At 41.9% G+C, this 22337-nt stretch overlaps 1 protein-coding gene across 1 annotated transcript in view; it reads left to right on the top strand.

Annotated features, from left to right (window-relative positions):
* MYO9A (myosin IXA) overlaps positions 1 to 22337 on the top strand; it is a 467296-nt gene that overhangs the window by 426538 nt on the left and 18421 nt on the right. The window contains exons 28-37 of the mRNA XM_039491520.1: positions 2932 to 3044; positions 4145 to 4302; positions 5818 to 6041; positions 6606 to 6722; positions 10599 to 10787; positions 12066 to 12113; positions 13760 to 13871; positions 16830 to 16891; positions 20112 to 20304; positions 21764 to 21892. Coding sequence (XP_039347454.1) covers positions 2932 to 3044; positions 4145 to 4302; positions 5818 to 6041; positions 6606 to 6722; positions 10599 to 10787; positions 12066 to 12113; positions 13760 to 13871; positions 16830 to 16891; positions 20112 to 20304; positions 21764 to 21892 — 1345 coding nt within the window. The remainder of the gene's footprint in view (positions 1 to 2931; positions 3045 to 4144; positions 4303 to 5817; positions 6042 to 6605; positions 6723 to 10598; positions 10788 to 12065; positions 12114 to 13759; positions 13872 to 16829; positions 16892 to 20111; positions 20305 to 21763; positions 21893 to 22337) is intronic.

The raw sequence follows: 22337 nt of genomic DNA, 5'->3' as shown, positions 1-22337 counted from the left end.
TGCAAGATCAGATGTGAGGATGGCTATACACTAGCTGTGAGCTGGAAGAACATTGTGGTATTGGCCTATGGACCAGCACAACAAACCTTCCACGCTACTTTTGGAATTCCCAGAGCCATTGTTGCCAGAACCAACATGGAGCTTGTTTTAAGCTGAAGCAGAGCATATCTAGGCCAAGAGGACAGCAAACATGGACATATTTCTTTCCCCTTTACTGCTTACGGTAGTAACCAAGCTTAATGTGTCCAGTCGTGTGCACTCAGACTACATGAACCATGGCTTTCATTTGCAAAGTGCAGTACCAGAAAGATCCCAAAACACAGAAGTGCACTGTTGAGAAATTCCCCTATAACATCTTATTTTTACACATATCAGAGCTAAGAAGTTTCTGTGGATAAGGATAAGTGATCACAAAATAGGGTTGAATCCACTTAGTCAAACTGCAGTCATTGAGACAAATATTTTAACAGGCTTATTTTTAAACTGAGAGGTTTGTACAAACTGTACCTACTTTCATGAGCATCTGAGGTTTCAGTTACTGAAATAGGTATTTCATTGTATCCATATATCTACGTGAACAGCTACTGTCATTTCAATATGAAAGATTTTTTTTCTAGTTTCTTGAGGTATTTAAAATATATCTTTAACACAACACAAATAGACTAATCAAAATACTGGAAGGAGGTTGGGATCTTACTCTGAGCCTCAGTGCTGCACAGCTGACCTTTGTTGGAGAAAATCCACAAGCTTGAATTATTATGCAGCTTCTTATTTCAGTGTTGGTAGTGCTCTGCATATGCTGCCATCTGCTGGCTGAAAGGGATAAAACACTTTAAATGTCTGGAAAACAAAATACGTAAAAGAAATAAAATAGGCTCTTCGACAGTAACAGGTTTTTCATTACACGGTGAATGTTATTCTCCTGGAATCCATATTTTATGTAATTTTGGTTTAAACCTTTTTTAAATATAGATTACTCATGGGTACAATGGAAAAAAATGGTTATATTGAAAGAAATGCATTAAACATAAGTCAGCATGTTCAGCTGATCATAGTGTTTTCATTTAAAAAAAACAGTTGTATAGACCAGAAAGAGATCACACTCCTTGAAATGCATAACAATGCCTCAAATCACTCATCTTGCTGGAAAAGGTGACACTCCTGTAAAGGTTCTGTGAGCATGAACCATCAATGGCTTTTTGATTGTAACATACAATCTGGTTTTACAAAATCTGACTTCCAGCTCTGGTGGTGTTTATGCCAAATGTGATGTTTTCAGTAAGATGGTCACAACCAGGAGTCAGGTTCAGAAACCCCAATTTTAGCAGAAAATAGTTGCATAATGACCTGACATTTTTAACATGTCAAGAAATGTTTCTCACCCTGTGATCTTTCAGGCTGCTCAGCTGAGAGAAATGGCTACAGTTTTCTTTCAGTAGTCACGTTGATGGAGTCACCAAATCTCATCAGTATTTGCAGAAGCTGGATGATTAAACAGACCCTCTTCAGCTAATCCTCTTGTTTAATATGGCCAAATCTCTTCTCCTGCTGTTTCAGGAATATCATGCATGTATAGCTTCACATGCCAAATGAAAAAGGATCTACTTAAAGTCACAACTTTCACCAGGCTTTTTTCTTTTAGGAGAGAAGAAACAAACAAAAAATACTATCAACTAATCAAACCATTTCCTCCTATAGCCGGGACAGGGAAAAATATTTATTATGTATTTCTAATTTTTAATTATTTGTTCTTGGACACTACAGTGATGGGGCTATGAAAGTACATAGATTAGAATTAAATTACCAACCTTCACTGGCTGCCTCAAGACATGATATTGGACAACTTTTTAGAACCATAACCATTGCTCTTTCAAACCAAATTCGACAAAACATTGTGAAAACAGCCTCTCTATTATAACAAGTGAGGGAGATTAAGAAAATACCATCTCTGTAATATTGTAATATTGAGAAATAATCAAAATAAGGCAATACTTAAAATCAAATAGACAACCCAACAAAGCATATATTTTCAAAGCTTTGCCTACAGTATTGTTCATGGAACTCTTATTGAATTTAATGAGCTGTGTGATTTAAATCCATTCACACTTCAAAATGTACCCACAGCATTATAAGCTGTTGAAAGAACTATGAATTGTGCTGTTAGTGATTGGACATAGCATATGTAATTTCTTTATATTACCTCCTCCTAAATGGTGTATCTTCGTTTTAGCAGGTCAGTGCACTAGCACTTTGGACAAATCAATATTTTTTTTAGTCTTCTTCAGAGTTGAATCCACACCAAAACTTGAATACTGAGGAGGATGTATTAATATCTTATAGGGTACCCTGATATGTTGGCTCTATTGACAATTTCATTGTTAGCTGGGAGTATCTGTTGGAAATTCTGTTGTAGACATCCCTCTTCTAAAAGGAAGAGTTGGATTGATCAGTCAGTTTAGTGTTCCAACTGGCTGAACAGTCTTGGTTGCTTTGTAATGTGGACAACTGTGGGTTTGTGTGAAGCAGTTTAAAATATCCATTGCTAAATCTAGTTTAAGGGATGCTCCTTTGGGAAGGAGTTATTTTCACACAGAATTAACAAAACATGTAGTTAAATACAGTGCTGAAGCCAGAATGTATATTTTGCTGTACTTAAAATGTTCTGCTCTTCTAGGAGGCATTAAGCTTTCTTGTTGCCTGTATGTGGATCATCAATCGTTTGGACCAGGCCTATCCATTTAGGTTTCACCCAATTGTTAATTTTTTGACAACCAAACAGAAATCAGTACACATTTTAATGATAGCATGTAACATTTTCAATTTTTTGTGTGTAGCAGCTGAAATCTCAAATTGTTCTAGGAGGTCTGTGTCACCTGCAATGCTAACCAGTCTCTTGATTTTAAAGTATTTTTATACTTGTAATTGTTGCAGACATTGCAGCGTTTCACATCAAGTGAAGGCCAAACAAAGCTTCATAAAACAATGTCTCAGGGTGAGATTGGGAAGCTGGCAACTGTTCAGAAGAATCTGCCTGCCGACGGAAGGTAAGAAATATATACCTGATGGGGGGAGAGCTGAAATGATGGGAGAGAATGAGTCTAACCCATGTCATATTTGATTCTCTTCAGACATTAGGGCAACTGGCTCATTCACTGGATTTTCATTCTGTCTTTTCAAGAATTCCTTTGAAGGTTAAACCTAAGGATTGAGATTTTTGTTAGATTAAAAAGTTTTATTTCATATTACAAAAGAATGGGATAATAAAACCAAGAACCCTTATGTAGCAAGATATATGGGCCTTAATTTTAAAAAATGGGTACCAAATTATCTGTGCAAAACCATCCAGTTGTCAAAGTAACTTACAGTTTCCCTGTATTTCATTTGTGATGGTTCATGCCACCTAAGTGTGTGTTTTTGAAAATGTGGCCCTTAAAACTAACTACAAGAATCCGAACAAATCACAGGCCTGGGTAGAAATAGAACATTGTGTGAGAATCACTGTGTTGTGTCAATCAAGGAGACAGGGAAGAATGCACAATGAAATTAAATAAACATTACAGTGTAAGACCCACATCTCGCTAAAGAAGTACAATTTAATCACTCTGTACAGAATTCTTTCCAAACTCCCTTTAACACTGAATGAAAATACATATTTAATGTAAGTTCAGTATCCAGTATTAACTTAAGCAATGTAGACTTATCTAAGGATAAATTATCATTGAGAAACAGTGGCAAATAGAATTCTGAAGTGTATTTCAGTGCTAACTGTAGTGTTGAAATCCAAGACACACGGTTCCAGAGTCAATTTCAGACTGGATTACAGAGTCGTTCTGAGTGGGCCGTATGTTGACTTTATCCTTTTCCCCATCGGAGAAAGCCCAGCTCCATCCAAACTAGACACCAGCTAGGATGAATACCTAGTGCTTTTCTTTTTTGCCTAGATTTCCCAACAGTGAAATAGATCCATGTTCCAAAATACAGTTGTACAGGTTTTCATAGAATCATAGAATCTCAGGGTTGGAAGGGACCTCAGGACGTTTTGTTGGTGTTAGAAGTGAGGAAGGTGCATGGGAATCAGTTAGATTTGGAAAAAAATGGATATCATCTGAATTAAAGCAATTTCTCTTTTCTCACCTATTTACAGGCCTCAGCGAGCCAAGATGAGATTCTGGGTGAAAGGGAAACAGGGAGACAAGAAAACACCCAGAGAGAAGCTTACGACCCAGTCTGAGCTGCTTGAGCTGTATACAGAGCAAGAGGAACCAAACATAGAGGTGACTCCTGGCCTCCAGCTTGGTGAAGGTAAATGTGTGGGGAGGGATAGGTGGCAGTTTTGCCAAGCTATTTTCAGGTGTTTTGAGGGGTCTGCAAAGTTGTACTCGATGTAGCCTCTTGGAGATACAGACCATAACCATTTTGAAACTGAGCAGTAAGAGTTAAACAATGATGTAGTAATATGAAGTTCATTTAATTGGTGTAAATACATCTAGAGACTCTTATAATCAAGCAGAGATTTTACAGCTTCCATGTTGACGTTTGTAGCAGAGTTGGACAGGCTCTCCTTTCTCAAGAAAAACTTCAAAATATGTAATTAAATTCTTGTTAGTGAATGAATGAGGTTATATATTAGAGTGATGGGATTAGAGTGGTTGGTTGTTTTCACTGCAGAATTAGAGAATTTTCCTGAGTAGGTCAGGTGAGCGCATGGGTGCAGGATTGAAAACAGGAAACACATTGATTACTTTAAAAAAAATTAGGCTAACTAGTCAAAACAATGTCATAAACAAGAAACTTTGGTTTATAAATACATGATTCAATAATTTAAGGGAAGAAAACTCTAAATGTGGTATTGTTGTTTTAAAATAAATTCAAGCGTCTGAAAGGAAATAAATTCAGCTCTCGCTAGCTTTGGACATGTGTCTCTAGAAAGGTCACACACATCAAATTTGATGACTAGCTCACCAGTGAGCCTTCCATTCCAGCTGAGCCTAAAAGCTGCATTACTGCTCTGAGTACTTTCTCTCTCATTTTCTTATTTAATGTGCTGGGATCTCTGCAGAAAATGCTTCTGAAAAACATTTTCTCTTCTCTTAAGAATCTCCCACCTCCTTCTGGACTCTGTGGGAGGCAGCAGAATTAGGATACAGAGATGGCTATTTGTTCTCCCTTGTGTAGGGCTTCTGTTTTCTCCATAAGTTGCAGGAAATGCCTGTCTAATAATATTTGGCACGTTCCATTTTGAAAGTGCTGTACAACCACTAAATAACTAACATTCTCATTGTACCACTTTGAGGTAGGCAGGTGTTCTCCCCCTTGGACAGAGGAAGAAACAGGCAAAGGGGCTAGGTTGATTCCACGCTGATATGTGATGTACAAATATGACACTTTCCTACTCTGCTCCCTGTGAATATTCAGAGTAACATCTGCTAACTTTAGTGACTATTTTTTTTCTTCCTTGTTACCCTATCATGACCATCAGTACAGCTTGGAGAGAGAGTGAGCTGGGTTCTCTTCTGGTTTGCACTTTATCAGCAGAATTCTTCTCTAAGTTCCCATCACAGAATTGTTGGTGGTTGTGAAAGAGACTCCAGCTTGATTTTCAGGTCCTGGGTGGAACTTGCAGTACTGGCATTTGGGAAAATCATCTTTATTATTTGTGCACTGAGTACATTTGAGTAGACATTTCTGAGATTAAATATTGCAGCATTTTAAGCTTTAATAATGAAAAGTGGTAAGAAATTAACAACACGATGGCGCTTCTGGGCGCTCAAAAAACAATCATCATCTGCATTTCTCTTTCCTAACTTTTAATTGTAGAGTTGGGTCCACATCACCTGACACCCCCAAGGAGTCCAGAGCTGTCAGGCATCTACAGAAGGGAATTTAAGGAGAACAAGGAGCCATCTCCCAAAGTGAAGCGTAAGCGCAGCGTGAAGATCAGCAGCTTGGCACTGGAGCCTGTACAGTGGCAGAATGACTCTCTGCAGATCATAACCAGTGCTGGTGACTTGAAAAGCATGGATGAGTTTCTTCTGAAAAAGGTACGCTCGGCCATTTTTACTTCAGCATAACTACAATAGAGAACAAAAGACAGATAAAGTGCTGCTGTCTTGTACATTACATAATCGGGGTCACCTCTTAAAAGAGCAGCAGTGGCAACATTTATACCACAACTGAGATGACAGTTTTAGATCAAAAGCTGCAATCTTGACTATAGCCATTCTAAATAATTTTCCAGAGTTACCCATGTTGTTGTGTTGTTCACAGTCAATATGGTGGGCAGGGTTTACTTAATCAATACATTTTTTTAATACTGGGAGAGAGAGAAAATACTCCTCTTTGGTCTCCAAAGGAAAACAACTGATCAGCCAATTGGCTATTTTAGTTCCGCACCATCAGAACAAAATGAAAGGTCTTCAGGAAGTCATTGGTCTGATTGGCTAACTGGCTGGCAAGGAAATAATGTCTAAATGCAAAAATCGAAGTGTATTCTCATAACCTATCAATATCGAACAATGTAATCTGCTTATAAGAGGGTAGTTTCTCCTTAATAAGTGGTGCTGGTGCATAAAATAGAATATTGTAATTCTTTCTATGGTTCCCAGATGAATGATCTGGATAATGAAGATAGTAAGAAGGACACGCTTGTGGATGTGGTGTTTAAGAAAGCATTAAAAGAATTCCGGCAAAACATCTTTAGCTTTTACTCATCAGCTTTGGCGGTAAGTAAAGGTGCTGTCATGTCAAGTACCAGTTTAGAAGAGTAGCACATAGAAAACTTTACACCAAGGAAGAATGAAGGAAAGGTGCCCTAGTTTCCCACAACAAAACCAAACTACAGCATCTTTAATGCACCTTAAAATGGTGGCGGAGACTCAAAGGAGGGCAGAAACTTTATGGATTTAAAAAGTTCATTCAGTGAAATACATATGCTCCTCTCTCCGTAAGCTGTGTGCTGTGTCTGGGTGCCTTGAAAGTGAGATGCTTTACAATCTACTCAAATGCTGTTGGTTCTGTAAAATTGTAAATCTGGTGTAATGACTCCTTGATAAACCCTACCTTCAGCAGCATGTAACCCCTATCACAGTAGTGCAGGTAGTATTCTAACCTACAGTGGGTCTTGTACTGCTCCAAACCTCAATCATATGCTGCTGAGAAGCCAAAGCTACATTGTAGGTTAGAATGTGCACAATTAAATTAAAGGAAATTGAGGCACAGGTGATCTTCAGTGGGATTCTACCTGTCCCTAGGGAAGGGCGCCAAAGGGGTGAGAGGATCGTGATGATTAATAGTTGGCTGAGGGAGTGGTGTTACAAGGAGGGCTTTGGGATGTATGGGCATTGGGAGGCTTTTGGGGACAGACAACTGTTCTCAAGGGATGGGCTCCACCTAAGTAGGGAAGGAAGTAGACTTCTAGGAGGGAGGCTGGCTCATCTGATTAAAAGAGCTTTAAACTAGACACTGGGAAATTTTCACATTGGGAGTGAGGACAACAAGATAACAACAGATATAGCCAGAGTTCTAGATCTACAAGTCATACTGGAAGTACTGTGTCCAAAATGGAGGAACTGGAGCTCCTGGTCAATAACAGAAACATGGTGGAGCCATGACTGGAGTACAGGTATGGAAGGGTATGTGCTGTTTAGGAAAGACCGATGCAAAGGTAAAGGTGGGGAGTAGCACTGTATATCAATAATGAGGTAAAATGTAATGAGATAACTAGCGCTGCAATGGACAATACAGAGTCTGTTTGGGCAATGGTCACATTGGGGAAGAAAACTACCAGAGCCTCATCCGGGATAGTGATTGGGGATCTAGCTTAGAGATGGATAGAGAGCTCTTTAATGTTTTTAAGGAGGTAAACACTAATAGGAACTGCTTGATCATGGGGACTTTAACTTCCCGGATATAGATTGGGAAACAAATGCTAGTAATAATAATAGGGCTCAGCTTTTCCTAGACGTGATAGCTAATGAATTCCTTCATCAAGTGGTTGCTGAACCATGCCATTTTAGATTTAATTTTGGTGAGTAACGAGGACCTTGTTGAGGACATTGTTGTAGGGGACAACCTTGGCTCGAGTGATCATGAGCTAATTTTCCAAATAAATGGGAGGATAATCAATAGTGCATCTGAGACTAGGGTGTATGATTTCAAAAGGGCTAATTTTACTAAATTAAGGCAACTAGTTAGGAAGTGGACTGGGCTAACATATTTAGGGATCTAAGGGCAGATGACGCCTGGGGTTACTTCAAGTTGAAGTTGCAGGAGTTGTCAGAGGCATGTATCCGGTAGCAGTTTTAGACCGAGCTGGATGAGCAAGCGTCTTAGAGGGTCATTAAGAAAAAGTGGAAAATGGGAGGGATCAGCAAGGAAACCTACCTTATTGAGGTCAGAGGGTGCAGGAAGCTGTGAGAAAGGCAATGGAGATGGACCATTAAAACCAATAGCAAACGGTTTTTTAGCCATATAAATAGGAAGAAAACCAAGAAAGAAGAAGTGGGACTGCTTAAAACTTTAAATGGAGTGGAGATTAGGGATAATCTTGGAATGGCACAATATCTGAACGAATACTTTGCCTCGGTCTTTAATGAGGCTAATGAAGGGCTAAGGAATAGTGATAGAGGGACCGATGGGAATGAAGATATGGGGGTAGACATTACGGTATCTGAGGTAGAAGCCAAAATTGAACAAACGAAGTAAATCGGGGGCCCGGATAATCTTCATCCTAGAATATTAAGGAATTGGCGAGGATATAGCAATAATCTTTAATAAAGACTGACTGGAGATTAGCTAATGTAGTTCCTATATTCAAGAAGGGGAAAAAGTGACCCGGGAATTATAGGCCTGTTAGTCTAACATCTGTAGTATGCAAAGTCATGGAAAAATCTTAAAAGAGAGAGTGATAGATTACAGCATGGATTAAACCAACTTGATCTCCTTCTTTGAGAGAGTAACAGATTTTTAGACAAGGGAAATGGATCTCATATATCTGGATTTCAGTAGCATGAAGAATTACTGGTTAAATTGGAAAAGATGGGGATCGAAATGAAAATCCAGAGGTGGATAAGGAGCTGGTTAAAGGGAGACTGCAGAGGGTAGTATTGAAGGGGAACTGTCCGGATGGAGGGGTTACCAGTGGAGTTCCTCAAGGCATTCAATCTATTTATTGCTGACCTGGGAACCAAGAGTAGGAGTGGGCTGATAAAGTTTGCGGATGACACCAAGTTGGGGGGTATTGTCAATTCAGAAGAGGATCGGGATATTCTCCAGGGAGATTTAGATGACCTTGTAAACTGGAGTATTAGTAACAAGATGAAATTCAATAGTGAGAAGTGTAAGGTTATGCATTTAGGGATGTCTAACAAGAACTTTAGTTATAAGGAGGAGGAGAAGGACCTAGGAGTCCTGGTTGATCGCAAGATGACTATGAGTAGGCAATGTGATGTGGCTAATGCGGTCTTGGGTTGCATTAGGCAAGGTATTTCTAGTAGGGATAAGGAGGTGCTAGTCCCGTTATATATGAGACCTCATTTGGAGTATTGTGTGCAGTTTTGGTCTCCCATGTTTAAGAAGGATGAATTCAAACTAGAACAGGTACAAAGAAGGGCCACTAGAATGATCCGAGGAATGGAAGGCCTTATGAAAGGAGACTTGAGGAGCTCGGTTTGTTTTCCTTAACCAAAGAAGGATAAGAGGAGATATGATTACACTCTTTAAATATATCAGAGGATAAATACCAGGGAAGGAGAAGAATTATTTCAGCTCAGTGCTAATGTGGACCGGATATAAACTGTCAGTCAGGAAATTCAGGCTTGAAATTGTTTCTAACCATCAGGAGTGCAATACTGGAACAGTCTGAAGGACCTCCATGACTTTAAGATTAAGCTAGATAAGTTTATGGAGGATGGTATGATAGGATAACGGGCTTAGTCAATAGGTCAATTATGTGCCTGGTATGATATAAGCTTTTCCAGAGGGTTTGGCTGGAGAGTCTTGCCTTCAGCTGACCGCCATAAGGAATTTTCCTCCAGGAAGATTGGCAATGGCCCTGGAGTTTTGGAGTGGGTGGATATGTGGCCTGCATCTTGCAGGAGGTCAGACTAGATGATCATAATGGTCCCTTCTGATCTTGAATTCTATGATTCTATGATTCTATAAATGGGAGGTAGTAAACTGTTACAGCTACCCAAAGTGCTGGAAACATTGATGTTAAAATTCCAGTGATAGAACTTCTACAAACTCGGAAGTCTTTGCCCTTTGAGCGTCTGTATAGATCTGCATTGTATGTTATAAGATAAGGCTTGTTACTTCCCAAAACTAACAAAAATTCTCTAGCACTTTCATGCGATTCAGCACTTCATGTAGCTGGTAGCCTGCTCAGTTGATCTCTCTTTTGCTGTTCAATCCACCAACAAGCCACTGTACTGTACAGTGTGTTCTATGAAATAACAATGGACAAACTAGCTTTTTCATCACACTCTTGTACTTACCCACATTAAAGGGCCAAGTGTGCCAGTCAGGGCTGGAACAACTTTCTGAATATATGGAAATCTGTCCTATTAAAGTCCTTTTTCTGATCCTTTTGTTTCTATAAGATGGATGATGGGAAGAGCATCCGGTATAAAGACCTGTATGCCCTGTTCGAGCAGATTCTGGAGAAAACCATGAGGCAAGAGCAGAGGGATTGGAGTGAATCACCTGTCAAAGTTTGGGTCAACACCTTTAAAGTATTCCTTGATGAGTATATGACAGAATACAAACCTCTGGATTACACTGCTGCAAAGGTATGCAGGGAACCAGTCTGCCTCCTTCTCACCGTACCTCTGGGATGATGCTGTAGACTGTCAAAGTGGGCAGCCACATTGCTGCGAAGCCTTGGGGATGAGGCAGGCTGCAGGCCTCCAGTAAAAATAAGTGTAATGCTTTGCGCCTCCGGTTGTTCAGCTGGCAACCTCTGAAAAATGGGACAATTATTCTGCTCATCTGGAAGTGTGGGGGTAGTAGAGGGTCATGTGCACTTTCTGGTGGATTTGAGATTATTTTCACCATCTAAGGGTGAGAAAAGGCAGAGGAACATAGTATAGAGTTTACTAGACCTCACCAAGAGCCTTCCAGTGCCTCCACTTCTGGGAGCAATCATGCCTTAAAAATAAAGGTGTTCCTTCATTCTGCCTCTCTGCCCTTCCCCCAGTGACCACCTGCCCAACTCCCTCTCAGCTTCGGCTGCCACTGAAGAGCCTCTGCAGGGGATGGTATGGGGAGGTGAGGGTGTCCAGGTTACAGATCAGTGTGGCAACCAGCTGATGGTCACAGAGCAACCAGAACCTACCACAGTGCACACCCTGCTCTCACATCCACACTGCCATTCACACACACAGGTTCCTCACTCCCTGCTCTTTCTACCCTGCAATTAAAACCACTAATGGCTCTTAGGCCAGGCTGGTGGGGGTCACCAGTTGTTGTTCTGGAGAGGAGAGCCAACCCCTCTCTTCTGGCTCCCATGCTGCAGCTCATCTACAGTCCTCAGGGCAAGTTTCTTGTGGGCCACAGTCCTTGGACCAGATGTGAGCTCTGTAGTGCAGTTTTTCAAAGCCCGGAGCTCTCAGCTGAAACAAGGCAGTTATGCAATTAAGGTTGAATTTTCAAAATCACCCAACCGACTTGAAAATGGGATTTTGGCTCCTAAGTCACTGACACGCATTTGAAATATTTTCCATAATGCCTGTGTCTGCAAGTCACAGTGTGCATTGGCAGAACTGTGTGAGTGATCAAGGACGTGGAATGTCCAGCTTGCTGTAGGTCTGGATTGAAGTGAACCAGCAGAGCTGTGTAGGGGGATGCTCGGGCCTGGAATTGCAGGGGTTGTTGCAGGTCAAGACTGATACTGCTATGCAGCCACTCACTTTCTGCAGTGTTATTTTAGCCAAGATGGCTGGGACTGAATATGGATTTGAGGATGAAGAATAAGAAGAGATGGAAGGAAGATAAATTTGAGAGAATTCAGCAGACTTTAACTTGAACTATTACTCTCTGATTTAATTATTATCTTTAAATCTCTTTAGGTGCCAAAAACAGAGAGAAAAAAGAGAAGAAAAAAAGAAGCAGATGTGGTAAGTTGAAATCTCTGTGCTTTAGTGTTAAAGAAGTAAAGTCTGCGTGGTCAGAAAGGAATCATGCTGATAGCATTCGCTGTGCCTACATTTGAGCATTGTAACTTACTAAGAACAAATCTCACTGGAAGAGAGATTTAACAATGTGCTAGGAAAACTAATGAGATGAACTAGTTTTGCTTTTATCTCTTTCTCTCTTTTTTGGCTTTGCTTTTATTGCTAATTCCAATTTCATTGGCTGGTAGAAGGAACAATATAATTTATAATTAATGCTGCAATTTAGTCATGGAAGTCATGGAATCCACAACTTCCAAAGACCTCCGTGACTTCAGCCAGCACAGGCTGGGAGATGCAGGGTCCCGTGCTGCCTGCGGAGCCTAGAAGCTGCCGGGTACCCCTGCAGCTCCAGGATGTCAGGTGGACCCCCCACAGCTCCCCGCCACAACAGATGGCAGGGGGGACCCCCACAGTTCTCAGCCGCCTGCGGAGGGGGACCCTGGAGCTCCGAGCCCCGTGGTGTAGTGGGGGGCCCTGGAGCTCCCAGCCTGCACGCAGCTGACCAGGCTCCCCATTTTTTCATGGATAGTTTTAGTAAAAGTCGGGGACAGGTCATGGGCTTCTGTGAATTTTTCATTATAGCCCATGACCTGTCCCCGACTTTTACTAAAAATATGGTGACAAAATCTTAGCCTTATAACAAATAATGGAATGTATCAGTCTGTAATATGCAGCAGAGGCTAGTATGTGCCTAGATGTCCATAGTGTAGAATTCAGAAAGTTGCATTCCATTCTTGTAACATCAGGTCAAAAGAATATGATGTTTTTATTGCATTTAGAAATGGAGTCATCTGCTTTAAAGATGCTCTGCCATCTGCTGGAAAAGGAACAGAACTGCAGTTTAGTAACTAAAAGAGCCCACAAAGAGTCTTGTGGCATCTTACAGACTTTTAGGCTATAAAGTGCCACATGACTCTTTGTTGCTTTTTACAGATCCAGACTAACACGGCTACCCCTCTGATAAAAGAGCCCAATTTACAGAAGTGGGTAAATATATGAGATATCTGTATCCCAGCTGCAGATGCTCAGATTGGCAGTTACTTGTTTAGGAACTTGAATGCTGATTTCAGAGTCCAAATACAGTTTTCTGATGTCCATTCAGGTTGCTAATGTTTGAAGATTGGACTCATCAAAGTAAAAAGAGCAAGGAACAAGGAGATCTTTCCATATTGGTCTCTGGTAACACACTTAAATCATTAGAGTTTCAGTCTCACAACTTGACATGTCACCAGAACTCAAGGGAAATATTTCCTTGTTCATTCTCTGTCTGCAGCTCGATATACACCAATTTGTGTATCAGTTTGATTTTATTCAGGCACAGACTTAGGCGGCTAGTTGTGAAAGATCTACAAGTAAATTACTTCAGAAAAGAAAATGCAAATAATACACTGACTCAGACAGAAACACACATCTCTTTTGGGAGATTCTGTGGTGAAGAAGGTCTGTCCTGAATTCATTCCTAACAAAGAAGCTGTGGCTGTCGAAATGCTTCAAGTACTGACAGTTAATTCACCCATTCTGCAGCAGGCTGTGCATCCAGCTCTCTGTCACTTGAGCCACTGAATTGTCAATCTTGTATTTTGTCCTAGGTGGAAGAGCATAATGGTCACATCTTTAAGGCAACCCAGTACAGCATCCCCACATACTGCGAGTACTGCTCCTCCTTGATCTGGATAATGGACAGGGCTTCTGTTTGTAAATGTAAGCATGGACTGTTCAGCTCATCTTGTGTTCATTTCCTACTGATACCTATTGTGCTCCTAAGGATCCCTGTATATTTTCCTCTTCCTTTCGATGACATCCTGAGGCCATGAGAACAGGGGACCCATCTAGGGTGCTCCCGAAATCAGCCAGTAAGGTCATTGTACAGCACACAATGCAGAAGGGAGACACCAGCTGTGGGAATTGTGTGGGCGCATCTCACACAAAACTGCAAATCCACTGCTGGCTCTTGAAGCTAGTCATGTAGAGGTTAATTTGATCTTTATAAAGGCAGTGAAAGGAGTAAGAAAAATATTAGCAGGGAAAAATACTGAGCTACAGTTACATAGTCTCGGCACGTGGGATACGTGGTCCTTTTCAGTCTGTAGAATTTCTGATGCCCTGATGTGCCTGACACCAATTAATCCAGTTTAGAGTATTGAAATTGGAGTCAATTGGACCTTTGTGGGTATGAGAAAAAGTTCAGAGAACTGGGGGTTTTGTCCATTGTTTTAATTTTTCTGATGGCTCTAAAAATTGAGAGTGGCTTTTTGATGGGAGAGGAAGGGTTGAAGTACTGTTGTTGTGGTATTTTAGTACAAAATTGGATACAGGGAGAACTGAAATCAGATATTTCCAATCCAGTCAAACAGATCCAAATATAATAGTTTAGAGTAGCTTCAGAGAACCATCTAAACTTGTGGAATATCATCTGAACCAATCCTCCAAACCTGGGAATTGCGCCAAAAAATGTTAACTGTCGTACCTTTTAAAAATAAAGGCTTTGATTGTCATTTATTAGGGCTGTGAATGCAAATAAGGTATTTCTGGGCCCAAGTGGTATATTGAGTGCAGAAGTGGCCATTTGTGAATGCATATTATGTGTATTGCAGGCATCTAGTGTTGTGAATTATACCTTTAGGATACACACAGTTCGTTTCTAGGCTGAGGCACACGAATTCAAGACACTGAGTGTTCCAAAACAGACCAAAGTTTTATTGCGCAATTCGCCACAACACTCGAATGTGGTGGGCCCCTGCTAATCAGGAGCTGACCCAGATTTTAGGTTTTGAGGAACCTATATACCTTTTAGCAATGCATGTATTCCTCGTGCACCATATCCCCTAAGCCAATAAGCAAGTCATTTACTTATCTTTAACCTATTACACTTGACTATGCCCTGCGTGATAGCTATTAAGCAAATAGTATTGTCGAGACTTTTCCATATTAGGTTGTTAAGTCTTTTTCCTGTTTTTATGGTTTTACCCTTGTGGTTTTACCCTCCTGTCTCAACACAGCCTTTGTGATCTTTCTGAGACGTGCTGTGCCCTACATACAGAACAGAGAGACTTACAAGATGGAGTCGCTTAGGTTAACTGCTCTCAACACTAGCTGTAAAAATCAGGTCCAAAATATCAAGCAGAAGGCTGTAAAATGTGCAGAACACCAAATCTTTGCACAAATGTTAGCTAATTAACTTGTATTGTGGCTTTACTAACTGTGACATTTTGAATCCACTCAGTCCAATAAGGGATTCTATCACTGCTTGCCCTGTATCTTTGGGAGCCTTTGTATAGAAAATCCCCAGATTGAAAGATGAAATAGTAATGGGAAAGCAAACATATACAAGTTACATGGAAAATAAATGGAAAGACGCAACCTCGGGCTACACATTTTCATATCAGATAAAATCCCTCTTCAAATAAGAGGTACCTATTGCTTTAAAACAGTTTCCCAGCTATGGGAAGGATCCAGTGTTTGTGGACAACCTCCTGCCTTGAGACAGCTGTCCCCCAAGTTCTGCATGATCTTCAATTCAAACCCCTTCCACTTGAAAAGGATTTGCAGTTTGGTTTTTTTAGTCACTATAGATATTCAAATTAGGGAAAACTCCCCCCTTTCTGTAGAATGGGGTTTTCCTTTCAGTTTCAAGTTGTTCCCATTTGCTTTGATGGTTCCCCATTGTTTTTTCCTGGGCTGCACAATGTCTGTGTCAGGGCGTGGGCAAACCTTTTGGCCCGAAGGCCGCATCTGGGTGAGGAAATTGCATGCAGGGCCATGAATGTAGGGCTGTGGCAGGGGGTTGGGTTGCGGGAGGGAGTGCAGGGTGTGGGAGGGGTGCAGTGTGCAGGAAGGGGCTCAGGGCAAGGGGTTGGGGCAGAGGGGGTGTGAGGGGTGTACGAGGGATCAGGGAAGGGAGTTGGGGTGCAGGAGGGGGCCCAGGGCAGGGGGTTGGGGTGCAGCAGGGGTGCTGCAGAGGGTTGAGTGCAGGCTCCGGCCTGATGTCCCTTACCTGGAACAGCTCCAGGGTGGCAGTGGCATGCACCGAGGCCAGGGCAGGCTGCCCTCGCCTGTGGGTACCTCCCCCGAAGCTCCCATTGGCCACGGTTCCCTGTTCCCTGCCAATGGGAGCTGCGGGGGACGGTGCCTGCAGGCGAGGGCAGCGCACGGAGCCCTCTGCCCCACTCCCTAAGGGGCCGCAGGGACATGGTGCCAGCTGCTTCCGGGAGTAGTGCATGGCCCGCAGCACCATGAGGGTGGCAATCCCACAGGCTGGATACAGCTGGTGGGGCGTATTTCGCCCACCCCGGTCTAGGTGCTTGAAGCCAGTCTCATGGGTCTGGAGAAGTAGCTCCTCTCTGCCTGATTGCTTCACTGCCTTGTTGTGAGGTGATGCTGAAGTACAGTTACAATTTTGTATATACACTCCTCCTTCATAACCATAACCTGTACACACAGCTCAGAATGACTATTCAGTGCATTACAAGCTTTCGTAAAAGATCTTACGTGATGCACTCTTACAGTAGAATAACAGAATGCAATCACTTGGTTTAACTGTTTCTTTTTGCTGGGTTAAACCTTCTTTTGTCCCTTTGGGATGTCTGGAGTCTGATTATTACACGAACATGCCAGGAGATATTGTAAAGTACTAAGTATAATTTTTTCTCGTTGTTACAGTGTGTAAGTATGCTTGTCACAAGAAGTGCTGTCTTAAAACCACAACCAAGTGCTCCAAAAAGGTAAGACTTGGTCAATCCATTTAAATACCTTTTCTCTCCTGTGAGCATAGCTTTAATTAGTGATTTTAAGGAGTGTTTACAGGTACAATAGTGGAATTATACTAGCTGGAAACTGGGTTGCATTCCTGTGCATGTGTGCCAACTGCAGAGGTGAGCTCACTCGTCAAGGAGGGTGGAGAGCTAAATGCTTTTTTGTACCACCTGCCACTCCACTCATCTGCTCCAAGACCTTAAATATTCTCGCCAGCAGGAGGAGCCTGCCTCGTTTTACAGCATTTATGGGATTTCAGAGTAGAGAAATGAGTAGATGTAATTTACAGCACATGTCACGGTGTATATAGTACCAGGTACCTAGTCGAGGCCCAGGGTATCTAGTATCACTTGTATTTCCTGACCTGTGGCGGTGGTTTTTCTTTTCCATTTTACATCTTGTTACATTTTTATAGCAATTAACTTGTGTTATCCTAGATACTCCAGCAGCCAGTGAAGTCCCCTAATACCCACTTAATAAAACCTTGCATGTTCTCTTAGCTGTTATTTACCAGGCAGTCAGGCTGTATAGACAACAGGGAATAAATTCAGCAGGTTATTAGAGTTACCAATGAACCATTAAACTATTATCTTTTCATTTTCTCCTGTGTTTATTGCACTCAGTAAGTAGCTGGTATGGCTCTTGGTAATGTATGAGGAGAATAGCATGTGCAAAGCTTTATCAGCTTCCGAGGTGTAAGTCCCAGAGGGCAACATAGTTCAACTTTTCCCTGTGTGTAACTAGAGATCCTCTTTGTTAAAGCTTGGAAGAACATTTGAATGTATTTACTTTAACATCATTTTTCAGCCGTCCCCCACTCCCTACCCTGACCGTGCATGTACTGAGTCTCTGCAGTGTATTTGAGGGAGCTGGATCCATGATGTTAGACAAATAGCAGCCCGTGATACTCTTACAGGGATAAATGAATCTCTCTGGTGTTTCCAAGAGGCTGGAGTTGCTTTACATGGTTAAGAATTTTGTATCCTTATGATCTCAGACCTGAACCTGTGTGTTTTATGCTAATATGAAGAAGAATTGATATCTTTGCTACATGCCACCTCCCTCCCCTTCTGCTCAGGAAAACAAAAAGTTTATCCTAATGCTGTTAGAACATAAGAACATAAGAACGGCCGTACCGGGTCAGACCAAAGGTCCATCTAGCCCAGTATCTGTCTACCGACAGTGGCCAATGCCAGGTGCCCCAGAGGGAGTGAACCTAACAGGCAATGATCAAGTGATCTCTCTCCCGCCATCCATCTCCATCCTCTGACGAACAGAGGCTAGGGACCCCATTCTTACCCATCCTAGCTAATAGCCATTTATGGACTTAGCCACCATGAATTTATCCAGTCCCCTTTTAAACATTGTTATAGTTCTAGCCTTCACAACCTGTTGATTCACCAAACCAGGCCTACTGCTTTGGCCACAATTCAGTGGCACACAGCCAGAAATGTAGCAAACGGGAAATGAAAGAATTCAGTCCAAGAAAACTCTGCTAAAATAAAATAACTACTTGGCGTGAATTCATTTCCTGAGCTCTAGTGAAGTGACATTAATGTATTCTCCAAGTTCATCTTTAAAAATCTTGCTTGCTAATGCCCAGGAAAATTTGGAGTCTGAAAAATAAATACCAGTCCAAGGTACTGATCAGAAATGGTTAGATCATTTGCATTTATTAATTTGTTGATGCTGGATGGATTCAGGCTGCTAAGGGTTACATTTTCACAGCGCATCAGCTGAGAGGGTTGGTGCCATTTGGTATATTTTGAGAAGGTGCCCTTTATCCAAAAGGTAACAGCAGATTTCCTAGTTGTTTTTTAACTTTATGCAGAACCTCGTGACTTTTCATTTAGGCTTATGATGGAACTAATAGAGCATCAAGCTTATCTTAGCAGTGTATTTGCTTGATGGACCTTGTAGTTTGCACTAATGCATTTTATGCCAATGTTGGCAGTTGAACACAGCGACAGCAAAAGTTAGAGTTTTTGTTATAGCACTTGATGTTAGCTATAGGAACAGCCTAATCCTGGCACTAAAAGATTAAGAGATGATAGTACAATAGCTTGTGAATTTTACACGAGATCAAAACCAGTTGCTGTCACCATTTCTTCCTGGTGTGTTCTTGCATGGAGGTCTATCCAGTGTGGAAACCTCCCCTGGACATTCCCTTCGTGTTGTTTTCATTTGTGCCATGGTAACAGTGAATGAGAAGAAGCAGACATGGAAGAGTGGCACTGGTCAGAGGTCTAACCAAGCCGCACACCTACTTTCTCATTCATTGTTCTGGTTGGATCACTACCCATGCTGGGTTTGAACATACAGTCCATATGTTCAAAGCCTCCTAAGTGGATCTGTGCATTATTGTGTGAAAAGTTTTTCTCAGTCTTTTGACTTTATCCAACCAGAATCTCTCATTCAGCTCGAATGTGATCTAATTGTTTGCTGAATGTTGAGTCTCTAAAGTGCAGTTCCAGTCAGGAAAGTGACTCTGTAAAAATAGAGAATGTCAGCGTCTTTTACTGATTCTCTTTCTCTTTCAATGGCTTCTATGTCACACTTGCTCAAAACCATTTTTTTAACTTTCAGCACTGTAAGTTCATCTAGGGATCTCAGAATCAAGCCCAAGTGTGTTCTCCTTCATGTATCATCACCAGGCAATTTTGTCAGTGAGGCATGAAGCAGACTAGAATATAGCTCACTGTCGCACAGCTGTGTTGGTTCTACAGTAAAAATGTCAGTACATGAAGCAAATGATGACACTGAAGACCCAAGGAGAGTATCGGTGGGCCATTTTACAGAGCCATTTTTCTGAGCACAGCCCTGTTGCAAGCCTTAACTATGAACATTTGTTGGTCTTTGTAGCAATGTGCAGTGCTGCAGACATAGCAGAGTGAACACAGAGATAGCTACAATGACCAAGAAAGCCCATAGGAAAGATTGGATTTGCAGGGCAGTGTACAGGCCTTTCCTCTCTTCCCTTGTGCTCAGTTAGATTTACTAGATTAATTTGCAAATAATCCAGTTAACTTTGTTTAAAAATGTGAACTGCATCTTGAACGACAGTCAAATTGCATTGCATACATTGAGAGGTTCAGTCCCAAGACATCCCTAAGTTTACCGCGCTGTGAGCAGCATTGCATTGAAACCTTTGAAAAGGAATTAAGAAATCAATCTCTTTCTCCACATCAGTATGATCCCGAGCTTTCGTCACGGCAGTTTGGGGTTGAGCTCTCCCGACTGACCAATGAGGAGCGAGCGGTGCCACTGGTGGTGGAGAAGCTCATAAACTATATTGAAATGCATGGATTGTACAGCGAGGGCATTTACAGGAAGTCAGGCTCAACCAATAAGATAAAGGAGCTCCGACAGGGTCTTGACACAGGTAAGATGAAAAAGAGAGAGTCTCAGAGGGGGAGCAAAAGGGACAGCCGAGAACCTCTGTAAACAGGGAATTCATGTCATCTAAAGGGGGCCAAAGCAAAGGAACCCTTTTCCCTTTCCCCACCATAGACTCTGGCTTTTGGTACCATGAAACTACAGACATTTCTCTAATACCAGCCTTCACCAAAAGTCTGCACTGTGTTAGAGCCCTCCCATCTTGTGGAACTGTTTAATTCTTTCTTGTTTTATTCCTCCTCTTGTACACAAGTGTGCAAAAAAAATCATCAAAAGAAATTGGGAGAAAAAGCTACATTAGCGAGGCTTCATATTTATCAACATCACCTAGACTTCCAAAGTGCTTTACAAACTCTCTCTAAAGACTTTCATCCCTGGAAAACTGGCTCCTTTCACTACAAGAATTTTAACATGGTCATATTAAAAAAGCAGATGCCAAGGTTGTGCTGTTGTGGCACTGTGTGATCTGAGGTTGCTACAGTATTGATACCTGTTTTTCTATGCAGTGTTGTAGCTCTGCCCACTGTAGAAGAGCCTGAGACATAAGCCCTTGTATCAGAGGCCTGAGGGCTGGGCTAAAGTAGCGGTCAAAACTTTGCTGATATAAAACAAAATCAGGCTGTGAGCTAGGGGCAGGCCCTGCTCACAGAATCTGGCAAGAACAGGGCTGATATTGCAGAAACACACATTGCTGAGTGCTAAGCACAAAACAAACACATTCCAGAAGGGTGGTACCAGAACACCCCATACCAAGAATGGTACAAACACATTCCCCAAAGATAACAGGAACACACTGACACCGCCTAAAGATATGGTCAGGATGACAATATGATGGATAGAAATGTACAAGGTGGTGGGTTGTGACATCAGAGGATGTCAACTATCAGAGGAGCAATACGTAACTTGTTTGTATCTGTGTATAAAAATGTATCTCAGGGGCATTGTCTTTATCTAGCCTAGGGAGGAACGGAAAGTCCCGCCATTGTTATGGGTATACATGTATTAGTGCGGGATACTAGTACTGTGCTTCATCGACAATAAGCCTGGCTGGGTGCCTTCATACCTTAACGGATCTTGTGGTCATTGGGCGGTTCGCTCGAGGTCTGCCATGCCAGTTGTCTGTGCCAGGCTGGGGTGGCACATAGAGGGAACACACACAGGCAGCCGAACATCTGACCACACCCATGATAGTAGAGAGACGGTGAGTGAGGTAATAGCTTCTATTGGACTGACTTCTGTTGGCAAGAGACAAGCTTTCAAGCTACACAGAGCTCTTCCTCAGGACCTCTCTCACCCACAGAAGTTGGTCCAACAGCAGTGGTTAGGTAATAGCCAGTGCTAGTACTGACATGAAAACACTGGCTTGTTTACTGGATCAAAACTGATCATTTGCTTTTTCTTTGGTTTCTTTTCCACTCCCTCCACTCACTTGCCCCGGTGAACAGATATTGACAACGTGAATCTAGATGACTACAATATTCATGTCATTGCCAGTGTGTTCAAACAGTGGCTGAGAGATTTGCCCAATCCCCTCATGACCTTCGAACTCTACGAGGAATTTCTGCGAGCTATGGGTAAGGAAGGTCCATACAAATCCTATACAATCACACACAAAACCCAAGACAGGGAAGGTACAATTAGCTGCAGGTACCAAACCCAGTTTCTGCTTGCCCAGAACAAGCAGTCGTTTTTTACTTTAGTTTTATCATCACCATTGTCATGACAAGCAGCAAGCAAGTAGATTGTGTGCTTGTACAATTGTACAAGCGCCAATTGTATGGAGTGTTTGAATCCAAAAAGTCATTTTGGTGATCTGTCATCTTTTATGACGTAACTGGCAAGACAGTGCTGGAGCCTCTCCCACCTGCCTCCCTCTTAGAGCCTTTTTCCACTGCCGGGGTCTTTCCTGCAGCAGGGAAAGACTCCATCGGGGGTGATGACACTGCTAAAGATGGCAGTGTAGGTGGGAGGAATGACTTTGGCATTTAGAGAGTCGCGAAGGTGGTGCTTAATTTGTGC

The sequence above is a fragment of the Mauremys reevesii genome, linkage group 10 (assembly GCF_016161935.1).
Source record: "Mauremys reevesii isolate NIE-2019 linkage group 10, ASM1616193v1, whole genome shotgun sequence".
Classification (NCBI taxonomy): Eukaryota; Metazoa; Chordata; order Testudines; family Geoemydidae; genus Mauremys; species Mauremys reevesii.
The sequence above is the reverse complement of the archived record's forward strand: the minus strand, read 5'-3'. Positions and strand labels throughout refer to the sequence as shown.